The sequence below is a fragment of the Microchirus variegatus genome (assembly GCF_963457635.1).
Source record: "Microchirus variegatus genome assembly, chromosome: 2".
Classification (NCBI taxonomy): domain Eukaryota; kingdom Metazoa; phylum Chordata; class Actinopteri; order Pleuronectiformes; family Soleidae; genus Microchirus; species Microchirus variegatus.
Window position 1 is genome coordinate 42,640,246 of NC_139803.1, and position 23,399 is coordinate 42,663,644.

A 23,399-nucleotide genomic window follows, 5' to 3' on the forward strand; every position below is an offset into this window, starting at 1 on the left:
CCACTAAAGCCTCTAAGGTGTAAGAGCGTAAAGCCGGCTATGGATACAGTAGCACGATGCTATCAGATCTAAACACGTACGAATGCCTCACAGTAGCTCCGCCCCCTGATTTAATTTTTTTTTTTTTTTTTAAATAAAGTGTGAATAACGGGAGAAAATCAATAAAAAAAAAAAAAATAAAAGTGGATGTGAATTGAAGAATAAGTGAAATGACCCTTTTACAAGTCACCAAACCAGCATTAGCATAACTATTATCGTTATGCTAATGTTGCTTTTCACTCAAAATACTCACATTTTGGACCAACTTCTGTATAATCCGTAATCCCCTGCGCGGCTAACTGGGTGTAAACATTTGTAGCTTGTAATTTTACTGCGTTCTAATCTCGACTGAATTAGAAAAATATGTCAGTTTTACTGTAATAACCAAACTGAAACAAGGCTAAACTTCATTTCTGTCCATTTAGTTCGCAACTTGCTTCACAACCGGTTTAGCCTAGTTTACGTTAAAGTTAGCCACGGTTTGTCAAATGTTTATACAAACATTCAAACCCAACAGTTGAGAAACATGTCGTTTTAATGAAACCTTTTTTCCTTGCTAACTGTTGCTAGCCAAAACAACGTTTTTTTTCTTGCTAACTCACAGTTGCTAGCTTAGCTTAGTTTTTTTGCAAGGCTGTTGACATTTTTTGAGCTTTCTCTCTTAATTAGAGGCAAAAAAAATACCAAATATTGTATTGTAACGCAAATATTAGCATTTAACTTTTTAAGAAATGCAGCAAAAAGTGAATTATGGGAAGTTGTAAAGGGTCATTTCTGTAAAACCTGGACAGAACATTTTACGTCCAAATCTTAGCAAAAAGGTTTGCAAATTATATATATATGTATATATATATTTAAATTATAGAATCATTACATTAGTTTTTCTCCAGTGTTTACTTACTAAGTTCATGAATTAAGTAGATTTAAAATAATCTTAAAAAATGATAAAAGGCGGGAAAAAAAAACTTTCCAATGAGGCGTAAATTCACAAACGCAGCTGCCACTGTGAGGCGCCAGAGGGCGACGTTTTCATGCAGGGACACAGATCAGCAGTAATTGGCTTAGATTATAAACACAGTGGCTCAGGAGTTTGTTGGGGGGGGGTTAGCAAAGCCAGAGCAGCTTCACAGATTAGCATTGTGAAAATAAGATATACAAAAAAATAGATATAATATATAGATTTGTCATAATTATAATAAAAGCTTTTTAAACCACACAGGAGGCGAAAAATAATAATAATAACAACAATAATAACAATAATAATAATAATCTAATATCCACCGAGTCTTTTTCTTATAATATACAAGTACAATCGAAAATATGGCAAATGAAGATTAATATTCTGCGTAGCTGCAAAGTTTTGTTGACTATTCTTCTGTAAACGGATTAAACTAAATTATCGGAGTCATTTCACCGTGAAATGATCCTGAAAAACAAGTGAAATGAACAAACTCCTCCCACTTAAGTCACATTTTTAAGATCCGACAGATGTACCGCGTGTCGCGTATATCTAGAAATAGATCTATGAATTCTTTTTTCCGGATCTTTTCACTGAAATACAGATGAACAATAGTTTTCGCTGCATAGTCACACGACAGCCGACGAACAACCACTTTAGAACCACGACAATAAAACCTTTGTCAAATCATATTCGTATTATCGTTAAACATCAGCGTAAATACGCACAAATACATTCCTCTGGATATTTTTTTTTTTTTTTTGCAACATTTAAGAGCGAAGTCCAGTCGACGAGAACTTTGAGATGTTTTCGCTTTGTTCCGCTTCGTTGCCGTCGAAGTCGAAGTTCTCATGGCAGTAGCAACGACCAATAAATACTTTTTTTACGAAAAAAGAGTTAAGAAAACGTTTCTTTTCAACGAAGTTTTTCCGAAAAACAAAACCATTGAAGTAACAAAGAACTGCGACATAATTTAGATATAAAAACAGGATGGCCGCGCTCGACATGCAAAGGAGCGCCGCGTAAACATCGTCAACGAAAAGAGTTTGCGCCGTCGTTTCCGCGCCGCCGCCGCCGCCGCCGTCGTCCGGCGGCTCGATTTTGCTTTTAGACACGCCCACTCCCGAGCTCAAGCAGGTCGACGGAACCAGAACGCAGATGGTGAAGCGATGCAGTGCAAAGCCGAGGTCCATCAAAGAAAGTTCAACAACAACCGGGGAAAATGGCACAAAAAAAGAGAAGATTTCCTCCACACAGCCACTGAGCGTCAGAGGTCAGAGGTCAGAGGTCAGGAGATGCTCCTCAGGACACCAGGAGGCGCTTTAACGAAGCAGGACATCAATTACCCGAGGAATCTGCTTCACCAACGCCACCTTTGATTTCCCAAGTTCCTGTCGGGACAAAAAAACAACACAAAGATTTAGTTTAGGAAACGCTGATGATGTAAATGTTGTGTTTTTCTTTGTCCTGCGTCTCCATCTCTGTTACCTGAGAGAGAGCTGTTGGACTTCTGTTTGTGGAGCTTCTCTCTGTCCTTCTTCACCTTGGGAATGATCTTGAGTTTCATGCTGCTGCTGCCGCTCTTACTGCTGATCCTCACCAAGTCCTGGACAAGAGACACATCACTGGAGTCACTGCAGGGACATTTTTGAGACGTCTGTGTCCAATTTTGGACGACATGCTATGCTATGACTTCCTGGTCGTCCAAAATCAGACAATTTTTTTGAATTTTTTTTTTTGCCCAAAATGTGACCAAAACGTCATACTATACTATGTCGTCCAAAATCTGACCATTTTTTTGATTTTTTTTTTTTTACCCTAAAATGTGACCAAAAACGTCATACTATACTATGTCGTCCAAAATCTGAAAAAAAATTTGAACATTTTTTTTTAGCCCAAAATGTGACCAAAACCTCATACTATACTATGTCGTCGACCTCAATGTCATACTACACTACTTCGTCCAAAATCTGACCATTTTTTTGAGAAAAAAGAGTTTGGTCCAAAATTTGACAAAAACATCATACTATACAATGTCGTCCAAAATCTGATAATTTTTTTGAATTTTTTTTAAAGCCCAAAATGTGACCAAAACTTCGTACTATACTATGTCATCAACCTCAATGTCATACTATACTATGTCGTCCAAAATCTGACTTTTATTTTTTTTTCCAAAATGTGACCAAAACGTCATACTATACTATGTCGTCCAAAATCTGACAATTTTTTTGAATTTTTTTTTTAGCCCAAAATGTGACAAAAACGTCATACTATACTATGTCCTCGACCTCAATGTCATACTACACTATTCTGTCCAAAATCTGACAATTTTTTTGAAAAAAATGTTTTGGTGCAAAATTTGACAAAAACGTCATACTATACTATGTCGTCCAAAATCTGACAATTTTTTAGAATTTTTTTTTTAGCCCAAAATGTGACAAAAACGTCATACTATACTATGTTCTCGACCTCAATGTCATACTACACTATTTCATCCAAAATCTGACAATTTTTTTGAAAAAAAAATGTTGGTCCAAAATTTGACAAAAACGTCATACTATATACTATGTCGTCCAAAATCAGATTTTTCTTTTTTGCCCAAAATGTGACCAAAACGTCATACTATACTATGTTGTTGACCTCAATGTCATACTACACTGTTTCGTCCAAAATCTGACCATTTTTTTTAAATTAAGATTTTGGTCCAAAATTTGACAAAAACGTCATACTATATACTATGTCATCCAAAATCTGACAATTTTTTTGAAACATTTTTATTAGCCCAAAATGTGACCAAAACGTCATACTATAGTATGTCGTCGAACCTCAATTTCATACTACACTATTTCATCCAAAATCTGACCATTTTTTTGAAAAAAAGATTTTGGTCCAAAATTTGACAAAAACATCATACTATACTAGGTCGTCCAAAATCAGAAAACATTTTTGAACATTTCTTTTTAGCCCAAAATGTGACCAAAACGTCATACTACACTATGTCGTCGAAACCTCAATGTCATACTGCAGTATTTCATCCAAAATCTGACCATTTTTTTGAAAAAATAATTTTGGTCCAAAATTTGACAAAAACGTCATACTATACTATGTCGTCCAAAATCGGACAATTTTTCGGAATTTTTTTTTTACCCCAAAATGTGACCAAAACGTCATACTATACTATGTCGTCGACCTCAATGTCATACTACACTATTTCGTCCAAAATCTGACAATTTTTTTGAAAAAAAGAAGTTTGGTCCAAATTTTGACAAAAACGTCATACTATACTATGTCGTCTAAAATCTGACTATTATTTTTTTTCCCAAAATGTGACCAAAACATCATACTATACTATGTCGTCGATCTCAATGTCATACTACACTATTTCGTCCAAAATTATACCATTTTTTTTAAATAAAGAATTTGGTCCAAAATTTGACAAAAACGTCATACTATACTATATCCTTGACCTCAATGTCATACTACACTATTCTGTCCAAAATCTGACCATTTTTTAGAAAAAAAAGTTTTGGTCAAAAATTTGACAAAAAACGTCATACTATACTATGTCGTTCAAAATCTGAAAAAAAATGTTAACATTTCTTTTTAGCCCAAAATGTGACCAAAACGTCATACTATACTATGTCGTGGACCTCAATGTCATACTACACTATTTCATCCAAAATGTGACCATTTTTTTGAAAAAAAGATTTTGGTCCAAAATTTGACAAAAACGTCATACTATACTATGTCGTCGACCTCAATGTCATACTACACTATTTCATCCAAAATCTGACAATTTTTTTGAAACAGTTTTTTTAGCCCAAAATGTGACCAAAACGTCATACTATACTATGTCGTCGAACCTCAATGTCATACTACACTATTTCATCCAAAATCTGACCATTTTTTGAAAAAAAGATTTTGGTCCAAAATTTGACAAAAACATCATACTATACTATGTCGTCCAAAATCTGAAAAAAAATTGGAACATTTTTTTTTAGCCCAAAATGTGACCAAAACGTCAAACTATACTATGTCGTCGACCTCAATGTCATACTACACTATTTCATCCAAAATCTGACCATTTTTTTGAAAAAAAGATTTTGGTCCAAAATTTGACAAAAATATCATACTATACTATGTCGTCCAAAATCGGACAATTTTTCTGATTTTTTTTTTTACCCCAAAATGTGACCAAAACGTCATACTATACTATGTCGTCGACCTCAATGTCATACTACAGTATTTCATCCAAAATCTGACCATTTTTTTGAAAAAATAATTTTGGTCCAAAATTTGACAAAAACGTCATACTATACTATGTCGTCCAAAATCGGACAATTTTTCTGATTTTTTTTTTTACCCCAAAATGTGACCAAAACGTCATACTATACTATGTCGTCGACCTCAATGTCATACTACACTATTTCGTCCAAAATCTGACAATTTTTTTGAAATATTTTTTTTAGCCCACAATGTGGCCAAAACGTCATACTATACTATGTCCTTGACTTCAATGTCATACTACACTATTTCATTTCAATGTGACCATTTTTTGAAAAAAAGATTTTGGTCCAAAATTTGACAAAAACATCATACTATACTATGTCGTCCAAAATCTGAAAACAAATTAGAATTTTTTTTTTTTGCCCAAAATGTGACCAAAACGTCATACTATACTATGTCGTCGACCTCAATGTCATACTACACTATTTCATCCAAAATCTGACCATTTTTTGAAAAAAAGATTTTGGTCCAAAATTTGACAAAAACATCATACTATACTATGTCGTCCAAAATCTGAAAAAAAATTTTTTACATTTCTTTTTAGCCCAAAACGTCATACTATACTATGTCGTCGACCTCAATGTCATACTACACTATTTCATCCAAAATCTGACCATTTTTTGAAAAAAAAAATTTGGTCCAAAATTGGACAAAAACGACATACTATACTGTCATTTTTGATTCTGACAATTTTTTTGAAAAACGTTTTTTTGGTCCAAAACTTGACAAAAACGTCACACTATACTATGCAGTACGTTATACTATACTATGTCTCTAAAATGTGACCATTTTTGGAGAAAAAAAATTTGGTCCAAAATTGGACAAAAACGACATACTATACTGTCATTTTTGATTCTGACAATTTTTTTGAAAAACGTTTTTTTGGTCCAAAACTTGACAAAAACGTCACACTATACTATGCAGTACGTTATACTATACTATGTCTCTAAAATGTGACCATTTTTGGAGAAAAAAAATTTGGTCCAAAATTGGACAAAAACGACATACTATACTATGTCGTTTTTGATTCTGACAATTTTTTTGAAAAACGTTTTTTTGGTCCAAAACTTGACAAAAACGTCACACTATACTATGCAGTACGTTATACTATACTATGTCTCTAAAATGTGACCATTTTTGGAGAAAAAAAATTTGGTCCAAAATTGGACAAAAACGACATACTATACTGTCATTTTTGATTCTGACAATTTTTTTGAAAAACGTTTTTTTGGTCCAAAACTTGACAAAAACGTGACACTATACTATGCAGTACGTTATACTATACTATGTCTCTAAAATGTGACCATTTTTGGAGAAAAAAAATTTGGTCCAAAATTGGACAAAAACGACATACTATACTATGTCGTTTTTGATTCTGACAATTTTTTTGAAAAACGTTTTTTTGGTCCAAAACTTGACAAAAACGTCACACTATACTATGCAGTACGTTATACTATACTATGTCTCTAAAATGTGACCATTTTTGGAGAAAAAAAATTTGGTCCAAAATTGGACAAAAACGACATACTATACTATGTCGTTTTTGATTCTGACAATTTTTTTGAAAAACGTTTTTTTGGTCCAAAACTTGACAAAAACGTCACACTATACTATGCAGTACCTCATACTATACTATGTCTCTAAAATGTGACCATTTTTGGAGAAAAAAAATTTGGTCCAAAATTGGACAAAAACGACATACTATACTATGTCGTTTTTGATTCTGACAATTTTTTTGAAAAACGTTTTTTTGGTCCAAAACTTGACAAAAACGTGACACTATACTATGCAGTACGTTATACTATACTATGTCTCTAAAATGTGACCATTTTTGGAGAAAAAAAACTTTGGTCCAAAATTGGACAAAAACGACATACTATACTATGTCGTTTTTGATTCTGACAATTTTTTTGAAAAACGTTTTTTTGGTCCAAAACTTGACAAAAACGTCACACTATACTATGCAGTACCTCATACTATACTATGTCTCTAAAATGTGACCATTTTTGGAGAAAAAAAATTGAGTCCAAAATTGGACAAAAACGACATACTATACTATGTCGTTTTTGATTCTGACAATTTTTTTGAAAAACGTTTTTTTGGTCCAAAACTTGACAAAAACGTGACACTATACTATGCAGTACGTTATACTATACTATGTCTCTAAAATGTGACCATTTTTGGAGAAAAAAAATTTGGTCCAAAATTGGACAAAAACGACATACTATACTATGTCGTTTTTGATTCTGACAATTTTTTTGAAAAACGTTTTTTTGGTCCAAAACTTGACAAAAACGTCACACTATACTATGCAGTACCTCATACTATACTATGTCTCTAAAATGTGACCATTTTTGGAGAAAAAAAATTTGGTCCAAAATTGGACAAAAACGACATACTATACTATGTCGTTTTTGATTCTGACAATTTTTTTGAAAAACGTTTTTTTGGTCCAAAACTTGACAAAAACATCACACTATACAATGCAGTACGTTATACTATAAAATGTGACCATTTTTGGAGAAAAAAAAATGTGGTCCAAAATTGGACAAAAACGACATACTATACTATGTCGTTTTTGATTCTGACAATTTTTTTGAAAAACGTTTTTCTGGTCCAAAACTTGACAAAAACGTCACACTATACTATGCAGTACCTCATACTATACTATGTCTCTAAAATGTGACCATTTTTGGAGAAAAAAAATTTGGTCCAAAATTGGACAAAAACGACATACTATACTATGTCGTTTTTGATTCTGACAATTTTTTTGAAAAACTTTTTTTGGTCCAAAACTTGACCAAAACGTCATATTATACTATGTCGTTGAACCTCAATGTCATACTACACTATTCTGTCCAAAATCTGACCATTTTTTAGAAAAAAAAGTTTTGGTCCAAAATTTGACAAAAACGTCATACTATACTATGTCGTCCAAAATCTGAAAAAAAAAATTTAACATTTCTTTTTAGCCCAAAACGTCATACTATACTATGTCGTCGACCTCAATGTCATACTACACTATTTCATCCAAAATCTGACCATTTTTTGAAAAAAAGATTTTGGTCCAAAATTTGACAAAAACATCATACTACACTATGTGATGAAATGAAATGTTATTAATACACGCCCTGCTAGAATCGAGGAAACTCAATAGCATAATGGTTAAGACACCAGCCTCCCTTGCCAATGGTTGTGAGTTCAATTCCTACCTGGGTCAAAGTTAAGTAGACAAAGAAGTTGTCAGTAGAAGTTGTTGAAATTTTGATTAAAAAAAGGTCAACATTTTTGGACCAAAATGTGACAAAAACGTCATACTATACTATGTCGTCGACCTCAATGTCATACTACACTATTTCATCCAAAATCTGACCATTTTTTTGAAAAGAAAATGTTGGTCCAAAATTTGACAAAAACGTCATACTATACTATGTGATGAAATGAAATGTGATTAATACACGCCCTGCTAGAATCGAGGAAACTCAATAGTGTGAAGGTTAAGACACCAACCTCCCTTGCCAATGGTAGTGAGTTCAATTCCTACCTGGGTCAAAGTTAAATAGACAAAGAAGTTGTCAGTAGAATGTTGTTGAAATTTTGATTAAAAAAAGGTCAACATTTTTGGACCAAAATGTGACAAAAACGTCATACTATACTATGTCCTTGACCTCAATGTCATACTACACTATTCTGTCCAAAATCTGACCATTTTTTAGAAAAAAAAGTTTTGGTCCAAAATTTGACAAAAACGTGACACTATACTATGCAGTACGTTATACTATACTATGTCTCTAAAATGTGACCATTTTTGGAGAAAAAAAATTTGGTCCAAAATTGGACAAAAACGACATACTATACTATGTCGTTTTTGATTCTGACAATTTTTTTGAAAAACGTTTTTTTGGTCCAAAACTTGACAAAAACGTCACACTATACTATGCAGTACCTCATACTATACTATGTCTCTAAAATGTGACCATTTTTGGAGAAAAAAAATTTGGTCCAAAATTGGACAAAAACGACATACTTTACTATGTTGTTTTTGATTCTGACAATTTTTTTGAAAAACGTTTTTTTGGTCCAAAACTTGACAAAAACATCACACTATACAATGCAGTACGTTATACTATAAAATGTGACCATTTTTGGAGAAAAAAAAATGTGGTCCAAAATTGGACAAAAACGACATACTATACTATGTCGTTTTTGATTCTGACAATTTTTTTGAAAAACGTTTTTCTGGTCCAAAACTTGACAAAAACGTCACACTATACTATGCAGTACCTCATACTATACTATGTCTCTAAAATGTGACCATTTTTGGAGAAAAAAAATTTGGTCCAAAATTGGACAAAAACGACATACTATACTATGTCGTTTTTGATTCTGACAATTTTTTTGAAAAACTTTTTTTGGTCCAAAACTTGACCAAAACGTCATACTATACTATGTCGTTGAACCTCAATGTCATACTACACTATTCTGTCGAAAATCTGACCATTTTTTAGAAAAAAAAGTTTTGGTCCAAAATTTGACAAAAACGTCATACTATACTATGTCGTCCAAAATCTGAAAAAAAAATTTAACATTTCTTTTTAGCCCAAAACGTCATACTATACTATGTCGTCAACCTCAATGTCATACTACACTATTTCATCCAAAATCTGACCATTTTTTTGAAAAAAAGATTTTGGTCCAAAATTTGACAAAAACATCATACTATACTATGTCGTCCAAAATCTGAAAACAAATTTGAAAATTTTTTTTTAGCCCAAAATGTGACCAAAACGTCATACTATACTATGTCGTCGACCTCAATGTCATACTACACTATTTCATCCAAAATCTGACCATTTTTTGAAAAAAATAATTTTGGTCCAAAATTTGACAAAAACAACATACTATACTATGTCGTCCAAAATCTGACAATTTTTTTGATACATTTTTTTAGCCCAAAATGTGACCAAAACGTCATACTATACTATGTCGTTGAACCTCAATGTCATACTACACTATTCTGTCCAAAATCTGACAATTTTTTAGAAAAAAAAGTTTTGGTCCAAAATTTGACAAAAACGTCATACTATACTATGTCGTCGAAAATCTGAAAAAAAAATTTAACATTTCTTTTTAGCCCAAAACGTCATACTATACTATGTCGTCAACCTCAATGTCATACTACACTATTTCATCCAAAATCTGACCATTTTTTTGAAAAAAAGATTTTGGTCCAAAATTTGACAAAAACATCATACTATACTATGTCGTCCAAAATCTGAAAACAAATTTGAAATTTTTTTTTTAGCCCAAAATGTGACCAACACGTCAAACTATACCATGTCGTCGACCTCAATGTCATACTCCACTATTTCATCCAAAATCTGACCATTTTTTGGAAAAAATAATTTTGGTCCAAAATTTGACAAAAACGTCATACTATACTATGTCGTCCAAAATCTGAAAACAAATTTGAAAATTCTTTTTTTAGCCCAACATGTGACCAAAACATCATACTATACTATGTCGTCGATCTCAATGTCATACTACACTATTTCATCCAAAATCTGACCATTTTTTGAAAAAAAGATTTTGGTCCAAAATTTGACAAAAACATCATACTATACTATGTCGTCCAAAATCTGAAAAAAAATTGGAACATTTCTTTTTAGCCCAAAACGTCATACTATACTATGTCGTCAACCTCAATGTCATACTACACTATTTCATCCAAAATCTGACCATTTTTTGAAAAAAAGATTTTGGTCCAAAATTTGACAAAAACATCATACTATACTATGTCGTCCAAAATCTGAAAACAAATTAGAATTTTTTTTTTTTGCCCAAAATGTGACCAAAACGTCATACTATACTATGTCCTTGACCTCAATGTCCTACTACACTATTCTGTCCAAAATCTGACCATTTTTTAGAAAAAAAAGTTTTGGTCCAAAATTTGACAAAAACGTCATACTATACTATGTCGTCCAAAATCTGACAATTTTTTTGAAACATTTTTTTTAGCCCAAAATGTGACCAAAACGTCATACTATACTATGTCGTTGAACCTCAATGTCATACTACACTATTTCATCCAAAATCTGACCATTTTTTGAAAAAAAGATTTTGGTCCAAAATTTGACAAAAACATCATACTATACTATGTCGTCCAAAATCTGAAAAAAAATTGGAACATTTCTTTTTAGCCCAAAACGTCATACTATACTATGTCGTCAACCTCAATGTCATACTACACTATTTCATCCAAAATCTGACCATTTTTTGAAAAAAAGATTTTGGTCCAAAATTTGACAAAAACATCATACTATACTATGTCGTCCAAAATCTGAAAACAAATTAGAATTTTTTTTTTTTGCCCAAAATGTGACCAAAACGTCATACTATACTATGTCGTCAACCTCAATTTCATACTACACTATTTCATCCAAAATCTGACCATTTTTTTGAAAAAATAATTTTGGTCCAAAATTTGACAAAAATGTCATACTATACTATGTCGTCCAAAATCTGAAAAAAAAGTTGGAACATTTTTTTTTAGCCCAAAATGTGACCAAAACGTCATACTATACTATGTCGTTGAACCTCAATGTCATACTACACTATTTCATCCAAAATCTCACCATTTTTTTGAAAAAATAATTTTGGTCCAAAATTTGACAAAAACGTCATACTATACTATGTCGTCCAAAATCTGACAATTTTTTTGAAACTTTTTAGCCCAAAATGTGACCAAAACGTCATACTTTACTATGTCGTTGAACCTCAATGTCATACTACACTATTCTGTCCAAAATCTGACCATTTTTTAGAAAAAAAAGTTTTGGTCCAAAATTAGACAAAAACGTCATACTATACTATGTCGTCCAAAATCTGAAAAAAAATTTGAACATTTCTTTTTAGCCCAAAACGTCATACTATACTATGTCGTCAACCTCAATGTCATACTACACTATTTCATCCAAAATCTGACCATTTTTTGAAAAAAAGATTTTGGTCCAAAATTTGACAAAAACATCATACTATACTATGTCGTCCAAAATCTGAAAACAAATTAGAATTTTTTTTTTTTGCCCAAAATGTGACCAAAACGTCATACTATACTATGTCCTTGACCTCAATGTCCTACTACACTATTCTGTCCAAAATCTGACCATTTTTTAGAAAAAAAAGTTTTGGTCCAAAATTTGACAAAAACGTCATACTATACTATGTCGTCCAAAATCTGACAATTTTTTTGAAACATTTTTTTTAGCCCAAAATGTGACCAAAACGTCATACTATACTATGTCGTTGAACCTCAATGTCATACTACACTATTTCATCCAAAATCTGACCATTTTTTGAAAAAAAGATTTTGGTCCAAAATTTGACAAAAACATCATACTATACTATGTCGTCCAAAATCTGAAAAAAAATTGGAACATTTCTTTTTAGCCCAAAACGTCATACTATACTATGTCGTCAACCTCAATGTCATACTACACTATTTCATCCAAAATCTGACCATTTTTTGAAAAAAAGATTTTGGTCCAAAATTTGACAAAAACATCATACTATACTATGTCGTCCAAAATCTGAAAACAAATTAGAATTTTTTTTTTTTGCCCAAAATGTGACCAAAACGTCATACTATACTATGTCGTCAACCTCAATTTCATACTACACTATTTCATCCAAAATCTGACCATTTTTTTGAAAAAATAATTTTGGTCCAAAATTTGACAAAAATGTCATACTATACTATGTCGTCCAAAATCTGAAAAAAAAGTTGGAACATTTTTTTTTAGCCCAAAATGTGACCAAAACGTCATACTATACTATGTCGTTGAACCTCAATGTCATACTACACTATTTCATCCAAAATCTCACCATTTTTTTGAAAAAATAATTTTGGTCCAAAATTTGACAAAAACGTCATACTATACTATGTCGTCCAAAATCTGACAATTTTTTTGAAACTTTTTAGCCCAAAATGTGACCAAAACGTCATACTTTACTATGTCGTTGAACCTCAATGTCATACTACACTATTCTGTCCAAAATCTGACCATTTTTTAGAAAAAAAAGTTTTGGTCCAAAATTAGACAAAAACGTCATACTATACTATGTCGTCCAAAATCTGAAAAAAAATTTGAACATTTCTTTTTAGCCCAAAACGTCATACTATACTATGTCGTCAACCTCAATGTCATACTACACTATTTCATCCAAAATCTGACCATTTTTTGAAAAAAAGATTTTGGTCCAAAATTTGACGAAAACATCATACTATACTATGTCGTCCAAAATCTGAAAACAAATTTGAAATGTTTTTTTTTTAGCCCAAAATGTGACCAAACGTCATACTATACTATGTCGTTGAACCTCAATGTCATACTACACTATTCTGTCCAAAATCTGACCATTTTTTAGAAAAAAAAGTTTTGGTCCAAAATTTGACAAAAACGTCATACTATACTATGTCGTCCAAAATCAGAAAACACATTTGAAATTTTTTTTTTAGCCCAAAATGTGACCAAAACGTCATACTATACTATGTCGTCGACCTCAATGTCATACTACACTATTTCATCCAAAATCTGACCATTTTTTTGAAAAAATAATTTTGGTCCAAAATTTGACAAAAACGTCATACTATACTATGTCGTCCAAAATCTGAAAAACAATTTGAACATTTCTTTTTAGCCCAAAACGTCATACTATACTATGTCGTCAACCTCAATGTCATACTACACTATTTCATCCAAAATCTGACCATTTTTTTGAAAAAAAGATTTTGGTCCAAAATTTGACAAAAACATCATACTATACTATGTCGTCCAAAATCTGAAAACAAATTTGAAATGTTTTTTTTTTAGCCCAAAATGTGACCAAACGTCATACTATACTATGTCGTCGACCTCAATTTCATACTACACTATTTCATCCAAAATCTGACCATTTTTTGAAAAAATAATTTTGGTCCAAAATTTGACAAAAATGTCATACTATACTATGTCGTCCAAAATCTGACCATTTTTTTGAAAAAATTTTTTAGCCCAAAATGTGACCAAAACGTCATACTATACTATGTCGTCGACCTCAATGTCATACTACACTATTTCATCCAAAATCTGACCATTTTTTTGAAAAAATTATTTTGGTCCAAAATTTGACGAAAACATCATACTATACTATGTCGTCCAAAATCTGAAAACAAATTTGAAATCTTTTTTTTTAGCCCAAAATGTGACCAAAACGTCATACTATACCATGTCGTCGACCTCAATGTCATACTACACTATTTCATCCAAAATCTGACCATTTTTTGGAAAAAATAATTTTGGTCCAAAATTTGACAAAAAAAACGTCATACTATACTATGTCGTCCAAAATCTGACAATTTTTTTGAAACATTTTTTTAGCCCAAAATGTGACCAAAACGTCATACTATACTATGTCGTTGAACCTCAATGTCATACTACACTATTCTGTCCAAAATCTGACCATTTTTTAGAAAAAAAAGTTTTGGTCCAAAATTTGACAAAAACGTCATACTATACTATGTCGTCCAAAATCTGAAAAAAAAGTTGGAACATTTTTTTTTAGCCCAAAATGTGACCAAAACGTCATACTATACTATGTCGTTGAACCTCAATGTCATACTACACCATTTCATCCAAAATCTCACCATTTTTTTGAAAAAATAATTTTGGGCCAAAATTTGACAAAAACGTCATACTATACTATGTCGTCCAAAATCTGACAATTATTTTGAAAAATTTTTTTTAGCCCAAACTGTGACCAAAACATCATACTATACTATGTCCTCGAACCTCAATGTCATACTACACTATTTCATCCAAAATCTGACCATTTTTTTGAAAAAAAGATTTTGGTCCAAAATTTGACAAAAACATCATACTATACTTGGTCATCCAAAATCTGAAAACATTTTTGAACATTTCTTTTTAGCCCAAAATGTGACCAAAACGTTATACTATACTATGTCGTCGACCTCAATGTCATAATACACTATTTCATCCAAAATCTGACCATTTTTTTGAAAAAAAGATTTTGGTCCAAAATTTGACAAAAACAACATACTATACTAGGTCATCCAAAATCTGAAAACATTTTTGAACATTTCTTTTTAGCCCAAAATGTGACCAAAACGTCATACTATACTATGTCGTCGAAACCTCAATGTTTAGTAGACAAAGAGGTTGTCGTGTACCATGTCGTTGAAATTTTTATTTAAAAAAAGGTGACAAAAACGTCATACTATACCATGTCCTCGACCTCAATGTCATACTACATTATTCTGTCCAAAATCTGACCATTTTTTAGAAAAAAAAGTTTTGGTCCAAATTTTGACAAAAACGTCATACTATACTATGTCTTCCACCCCAATGTCATACTACACTATTTAATCCAAAATCTGACAATTTTTTTGAAAAAAAAAATTTGGTCCAAAATTTCACAAAAACGTCATACTATACTATGTTGTTCCAAAATGTGACAAAAACATCATACTATACTATGTTGTTCCAAAATTTGACAATTTTTGTAAAAAAAAATTTGGTAGAAAATTTGACAAAAACGTCATACTATACTTGTCGTTGCAACAATTTTTTGGAAGAAAAATTTGGTCCAAAATCTGACAAAAAGTCATCCTATACTATGTCGTTCCAAAATTTCACAATTTTTGTAAAAAAAAAATTGGTAGAAAATTTGACCATTTTTTTAAATTTGGGTCCAACATTGGACAAAAATGTCATACAATACTATGTCATCCATAATTTGACCAAAATGTCATACTATAGTATGTCTTACTACCATTTATTATCCATTTTGGTGACATTTTGGACACCGTCCTTTGTTGTTTTTGACAGATTTTGGACGCCTTCCAACAACTGTGGACAGGGCAGATTGTGCACTCACCTCCTCTGAACACTGCATGAGTGGACAAATCCAGTGAATGTCGTCCAGCTTGTGCAGCTCAGCACTGAGGCTGTTTAGAGTCGACCGAAGCTCCTCCTCCTCTGGAGACCCCAACTGAGGAACGAGCAGACATTTTGGTTTTAACTATATTATAGCTTGGAATATAGTAAACACAAACACGCAGAGAAGACAACAGAGAGAAGACGTGGATGAAACATCGTAAACTCGTACCAACAGTTTTCCGTCCAGCATCATCCTGGTCTCGGCCTGAAGAACTTTACTGCTGTTGACGATTTCCACCGCCGTGCTACGACTTAGACACTGAAAACACACATTCATACGTTAACATGTGGGTTTGTAGTTCTGTATAGAACTTTACCTGCATATAACCAGGTTTTTTTTTTGTTTTTTTTAAAGATGGTGAATCTTTTATTAAATAAAACAATATGTATCCTGTTCTGCATAGATATACATATCTGAACTTGTTCAATGGGAATTTGAATCAAATTTGTTATTTATTTTTTAAATTTTGGACTTCTTTTTTTTGGCAGATTTTGGACGACATACTAACCTACGACTCTTTTGTCAAATTTTGGACCAATTTTTTATTTTTTGTCAAATTTTGGACCAATTTTTTTTATGTCAAATTTTGGATGATTTTTATATTTTATTAGTTTTTTTGTCAAAGTTTAGATGACATACTATGGAATGACTTTGTCAGATTTCTTTTGGATTTTTTTTGTTAAATTTTGGACCATTTTTAATTTTGTGTAAAATTTTTGACAAATGTTTTAATTACGAACTTTTTAGTAAAAATTTGGACCAATTTTTTTTGTCAAATTTTGGACAATTTAGATTATTTGTTAGTTTTTTTGTAAAATTATAGATGACATACTACGGTATGACTTTTTTGTAAAAATTTCTTTTGGATTTTTTTTTGTCAAATTTTGGACAATTATTATTTATTTTTTTGTCAAATTTTTGAAAAAAAAATGTCAGTTCTTACGTAAAATTTTGGACGACATACTATTTGGGAAAATGTTTTACTTTTTTTAAAATATATTTTTCTGACTGAGTCTGACATTAATTTGGGGGGGGGGGGGTTTGATGAAAACATTTATTTTCAGTGAGTGATGACACTGGAACAGGCGGCAAAAAGAAGCGTCTCTAAACTGACATGAAGATGAAAATCTGCACACGTTACGCGTCCGTTACATAGAGTCAGTTCGGCCATCTGTCCGTCCATCTGTCCCCCCGGTGTCTTACCTCAGGGCTGGACAGTTTGGCCTCGGTGAGCACGAGGGCGGTGGCGTTGACGGCGTGAGCCAACTCCTGCTCCACCAGCTTGTGGGTCTTGGCTGCTTCACGAATTCTGCGGGAGATAACGAGTATTTTGACTTTTTATTTTGCAAGCTGAAAGAGTTCGTAATTATGGTAAATTGTCTCCGCGTGGTGACCGAGACAAAAGCCTGGTTCCTTTTCTCTGTAATCGACCATTGATATTTGACCTGAGCGACTTGAAAATGCTAGCCTAGCAAGCCAATGTGTGTTTTTTGAAGTTCCACAAGGGGGAGCCTGTACCTTTCTTTAGTAATGTTGCGTTCTATTTACATCAAAACTCAGATAAGTCGCAGTTGGACTTGAAAGTTGAAAGAAAACGTGGACTCTGACGAGCCATTGTTAGCATTGTTAGCATTTGTACGGCTAAAAATTAAATAGTACTTTGTGTACGACTGATTTATTGCGAGACAAATACGACAAACGTGCTATGAACGGTCAAATTAGCAGTGTTTGCACGGTGTTGTGAGGGTTCCTGTCGACTACACATGGAACGTACCATCATCAGGATCTTGATATCTTCCACAATTTGTTTCTTACACCAATGAAAAAGTAATTTCAGTTTGCTTTTGAGATGTTTTTTTAAGAGATTAAATGTTATTATTTCACCGTTGTTGCAAAAATATTGTGTATTGTGATTATTTTGGTCAGGAAAAATAGTGACATAATGTAATGTAATAAATCACTCTCTCAATCCCATATATAATAATCTCTATCTTTTAAGACTCAATAGAGCCGTTTTTGAAGCCGTAATTTGGAATGTTAGAGGCTGCAGAGAGCGACTACAGTGGTTTCCGAGTGCGAAATTGTGAAATTAAACGGCTCATCAGTGCTGCTGAGAAAAACTTTGCAAATAAGCCGGCTAATTGCAGAGGGAGATGCCCAAAAAGTGCGGGAAACACTCCCTCCCGAGCCGTTTGTGTTCTTCACGCACCAGAAACGACCTGCTCTACAATTCTACAGCAATAAAAAAGCAAGAACGGAATATAAAAAAACATCCGGCGAAGCCTCTTACTTGTTGATGAGCGTGTCGGCCACCATGCCCAGCTGCTGGACCTGAGCGCACTCCTCCTCCGTCAGATACTCCATGGACTGCTGGGAGTTGAGGCGTGGCCTGGAGGCGCGGTAGCTGTCAATCTTCCTCTTGTCCTCCCACGACTTCAGCGTGCTCTCGAACGCCTGCTCGCACACACACACACACACACACACACACACAAGGAGATTTCATTCATTCATTCATTCATCCATGCAGACTTTTTATCTAAGACGATCAACGGAAATCTCACTGCGCCAACCTGGATCGAATAAACTTGACGATGCTACGTCGTGAGCTACGGCGCACATCTACAGCAACGTCACCAGCTGTTACACAAGTTAGCGACATTATCGGCTATCAGCGGTGACACAAATTAGGTACGTCAGCTACTTCAACAGCTCGTGACTAGAGCTTGGCACATGAACGGCATTAGCATTAACGTTAAAGTAGCGCTAAACTTTAAAAACAGAGGCGCACATACGCAGTACACAGGTACGTTGGTTATTTGTAGCGCTGCTATTTTCCTTTAATAAACAGAGACCGCTCCAGTTCGACTGTAGCCGCGCGCTAACGGCGCTTAAAGGAGCTAGCGCAGCTAACGGCGCTAACTGGTAAACGGTAGCCTGGACTCCGGTGCACGCGGCACGAAATACTGCGTTACTTCAGAGACTCGTTTTACCAATCGGGAGTCGCGTAAACATGACGTCACGCGCGTATTTTTCCCAGTCAGTCGTCATGAAAACGCGTCACGCGTTAACGTTGCCCAGCATTAGCCATGACACAAGTTAGCGTCGCCATCAGCAACGTCGGGCGTGACACAAATTAGCAACCTTTTCAGCTACGACGCGAGTTAGCAACTTCCGCTACGCCGTTAGCGACGACACAAGTTAGCAGCGTTATCAGCTACTTCACCAGCCGTGACAGAAGTTAGCGACATTATCAGCTACGACACAAGTAAGCAACGTCCTCACCAGCTACAACGCAAGTTAGCAACGTCAGCTACGTCGACCTCTGTGACGGCAGTTAGCAGCGACATCATCAGCTACCTAATTTGCTGTGACACCAGTTAGCAACATTATCAGCTATATAATTAGCTGCGACACGTTAGCATCATCATTAGCGCCAGTGTAATTGGTAACGTTGTTAGCTTACACCAGTGATAAACAGTAGAAGAAGATTAACGTTTAGCCTCTGTTGTTTTTGACTACAGTTTGTCGTCATTTCATTGGCTTCATTGACGACATATGGACGGCTCACATTCACTTGAACAGCTGCCTGATATTTACGTCTCCAGCAGGTTCCAGCTGTCACAATTCCAGTGAATAGAAGCTGCTTTTTACAGCTTTTAGAGAGCGAGAGAAAACAAACAAACAAACAATGAGCGTCAACATCCTCCTGCTCTGCTGTGCTTTAAGGAGGGAAACCATGGAAACAAAGCGTTCAAATGGCTCAAGAGAAGCTCTCGAAGGTCTGAGCGGCGTGAGGAAGCTGAGAGTTGTTTCCGCCGCAAGAATCTATCAAAACGTCCGTGTGAAACTCCACCACCGAACCCTGAGCCTTTTACCCGGTCTCTGGTGAGCATCTGCGCCCGGTTCTTGTGGACGATCTTGACGATGCCGGGCGGTTGGATCCAAGCCTCGCCGTCCACCTGCACCGGAACGCCCTCCTCGCCGAGGATGGTGATCTTCACCTGACGACACTGAGACGAGACGGCGAGGTCGGAGCAAGAGAAACGTCAGACACGGGAGACATTTTTTTTAACATAACCGACATTTTTTTGCTGAATCCAAGGCGAGTCGTCACCTGTGCGATGCGGTGGTGCTGCAGGTTGATGACTCTGGACATGGCCATCTGCATGCTGCCGAACACGGCCACCACCTCCAACTTCTTATCGTCGAAGGACGGCGCGCCGAAGTTCTGAGCGCGGGAGCAGAAATTATATTATACGTGACGTCACAAAGACCCGATCAATCAATCGATCGATCACAGTCTCCACTTCGCTCCAACTCACGTTATCCTCCTTGGTTCCTCCCCAGAAGTTGATGCCTCCGGCGTAACTTGGGATGTTGAGAACGGCCAAACCCTGAAGACTCGGCAGAGACATGGGAACGCCGTCGCACTGACGGAGACAACGGCAAGAGGAGGAGGAGTTAGAGCGAGCGAAAAAGGAGAAAGGGCCAATTCCAATTCCTATCTTAACCCTCAAGCTCAACCCTTAATCTTAACTGGCCCTCAAAACCAAGTTGTTGAGGGTTATTTTGTCACTTAGAAATGGGACACCCCTTAAATGCAGATACGTCTTCAGACTGTAGGGGGCAGAATAACGCGAAAGCTGCGTCCAGTCTGTCGACTCCAAAAAAGAAGAAGAAGAAGAACACATTTACGTCAGGATTGTTTATTACGATCCGTTTGTCAGTCAAGTTATTAGGTTGTCAGTTCACTTGTCCGCACCGGCCGGCTATTGACAAAAGATCGTAAAATAAAAATTTATGTTATGCAACAATGACGTCAGTAATCCATAATATGGGCCTAAACTAAGATAATACAATGGTTTTCATCATTTTTATATCTCTATTAACAAAGAAAATATTTGTAGAGCACTCGTTTCGCTGCTTTCGGCGCCATCTTTGTTATGTTAAAACACGCAATGCATTCTGGGTAGCCCTTGCTCCCAAGGGTGGTCTCGGAAAATCTCAATATTGAGGGCGATACAGCCCTTAAACTTGGCCTCAACTTAATTTTTCTGAGAAAATGACCGACCTCCAGCTGAACTCTCTGCTCCAGGTTCTTGTAGGTCTTCTGCACCAGCTCTTTGGTTCCCAGCACTCCGTACCACATCATGTTTTTGGTGCGACTGCTGCAGGAGGAGGAGACAGAAGCCACTCGTGTGTCCGATACCGACATGTCAGACTTCCTTGATATGCGGACGATCTGCTGATTTACGTTAGTACTGGACAAATTGAACACCGTTTACCTGCATTTTTTCGGGTGCTCGTCTCTTTTGTTGTTGAACTCCAGGGAGATCTTGGCGTCCAAGCCGATGCCGAAGTAGTTGTTCATCACACACTTCTCTGAGCACTGTCTGCAGACGTCACAGAATATCGGATTGCTCTTTAAAAACGTATCACACACAGCATCAAGACGACAATGAAACTGTACAAACACGTCAAAAACAGACAAATGGACGCGGACTTACACAAAGTCCTCGTTGAAGGTGACGGTGTTAAGGCTCTCTGGTTTCTCCAGGACGATGGGGGAGGTGGGGCTTAAGCTTCCTTGACCTGACGGGAGGCAAGATTTTAAAGACAATTGGACCAATTTAAAAATTAAAATTGTCTTTAGCGCTCATGCGGCATGAATCTGTAGGAATCTTAAGGGTCGCGTACGTGGTTCGGCATCCTTCAGCTCCTCGCTGTTTTCCCTTTTGATGGAGGACGAGGACGACATCCTCTGGACCTGCGTGTGTCGGTTCTGTTCGTCCACCACTGAAACGATGACGGTAAATTAAATAATCCACACACAAAAAAATGTATTGGTTGGATATAAAAAAAAGTCGTCCTCAAACCTTTCTCCGCCTGTTCGATGATCTGCCTCAGCGCCTTCTTCAGGCTGTTGGCCCGCAGCATCAGCTGCTCCTTGGATCGGTACGTTTTGCCCTCTGAACCCAACTCGCCGCCGCTCTCACCGGAGCCGCCGCTCTCCTGAGTGGGCACCGAACCTGCTGGCACCACCTGGATGAAGAGGAGACAGATGGTGAGCGTCCTTGATCTCCAAAGGGAGAATCCTGTACCTCAATGTTTTAGCGTCAACTCAATGTTGCATTTTCTTTATGTTTTTTTTTGTGTTTTCTAATGTTTGTTCTGTTCAACAATCAACAAGAATCCAAACAATCGACCAACAGTTAAGCATTCTACTAACCAACCAACCATTTAAGCACCAAACCAACCAACAGTTAAGTATTCAACTAACCAACCAACCAGCCGTTCAACCATTCAACTAACCACCAACTGTTAAGCATTTAACCAACCAACCAACTAACCATAAAGCATTCAACCAACTGTTAAGCATTTAACCAACCAACTGTTCAAGCATTCAACTAACTAACCATTTAATAATTCACCCAACCAACCAACCATTAAGCATCCAAACAACCAACCAACTGTTAAGCATTCAACCAACCAACCAACCAACCAACCAACCAACCATTAAGCATCCAAACAACCAACCAACTGTTAAGCATTCAACCAACCAACCAACCAACCATTAAGCATCCAAACAACCAACCAACTGTTAAGCATTCAACCAACCAACCAACCAACCAACCAACCAACCATTAAACATTCAATCAACCAACCAACCAACCAACCAACCAACCAACCAACCAACCATTAAACATTCAATCAACCAACCATTAAACATTCAATCAACCAACCAACCAACCAACCAACCACTAAGCATTCAATCAACCAACCAACTAATCAACCAATCATTAAGCATCCAACCAACCAACCAACCAACCAACCAACCACTAGACATTCAATCAACCAACCAACCAATCAACCAACCATTAAGCAGCCAACCAACCAACCAACCAACCAACCACTAAACATTCAATCAACCAACCAACCAATCAACCAACCATTAAGCAGCCAACCAACCAACCAACCAACCAACCACTAAGCATTCAATCAACCAACCAACCAATCAACCAACCATTAAGCATCCAACCAACCAACCAACCAACCACTAAGCATTCAATCAACCAACCAACCAACCAACCGTTAAGCATCCAAACAACCA

The 23,399-nt window shown here is 35.4% G+C and overlaps 1 protein-coding gene across 1 annotated transcript in view; it reads right to left on the reverse strand.

Moving 5' to 3' along the window:
* Positions 1 to 2,335: 2,335 nt before the first annotated feature.
* Positions 2,336 to 23,399, reverse strand: part of LOC310944973 (diacylglycerol kinase delta) — a gene marked incomplete at both ends in the record, with an annotated part of 70,652 nt that continues 49,588 nt past the window's right edge. The window contains 14 exons of the mRNA XM_083910843.1: positions 2,336 to 2,388; positions 2,486 to 2,603; positions 16,226 to 16,339; positions 16,457 to 16,546; positions 17,492 to 17,597; positions 18,579 to 18,742; positions 20,164 to 20,298; positions 20,403 to 20,516; positions 20,611 to 20,718; positions 21,360 to 21,456; positions 21,574 to 21,681; positions 21,796 to 21,880; positions 21,986 to 22,084; positions 22,165 to 22,330. Of these exons, the coding sequence (XP_083766969.1) occupies positions 2,336 to 2,388; positions 2,486 to 2,603; positions 16,226 to 16,339; positions 16,457 to 16,546; positions 17,492 to 17,597; positions 18,579 to 18,742; positions 20,164 to 20,298; positions 20,403 to 20,516; positions 20,611 to 20,718; positions 21,360 to 21,456; positions 21,574 to 21,681; positions 21,796 to 21,880; positions 21,986 to 22,084; positions 22,165 to 22,330 (1,557 nt within the window). The remainder of the gene's footprint in view (positions 2,389 to 2,485; positions 2,604 to 16,225; positions 16,340 to 16,456; positions 16,547 to 17,491; positions 17,598 to 18,578; positions 18,743 to 20,163; positions 20,299 to 20,402; positions 20,517 to 20,610; positions 20,719 to 21,359; positions 21,457 to 21,573; positions 21,682 to 21,795; positions 21,881 to 21,985; positions 22,085 to 22,164; positions 22,331 to 23,399) is intronic.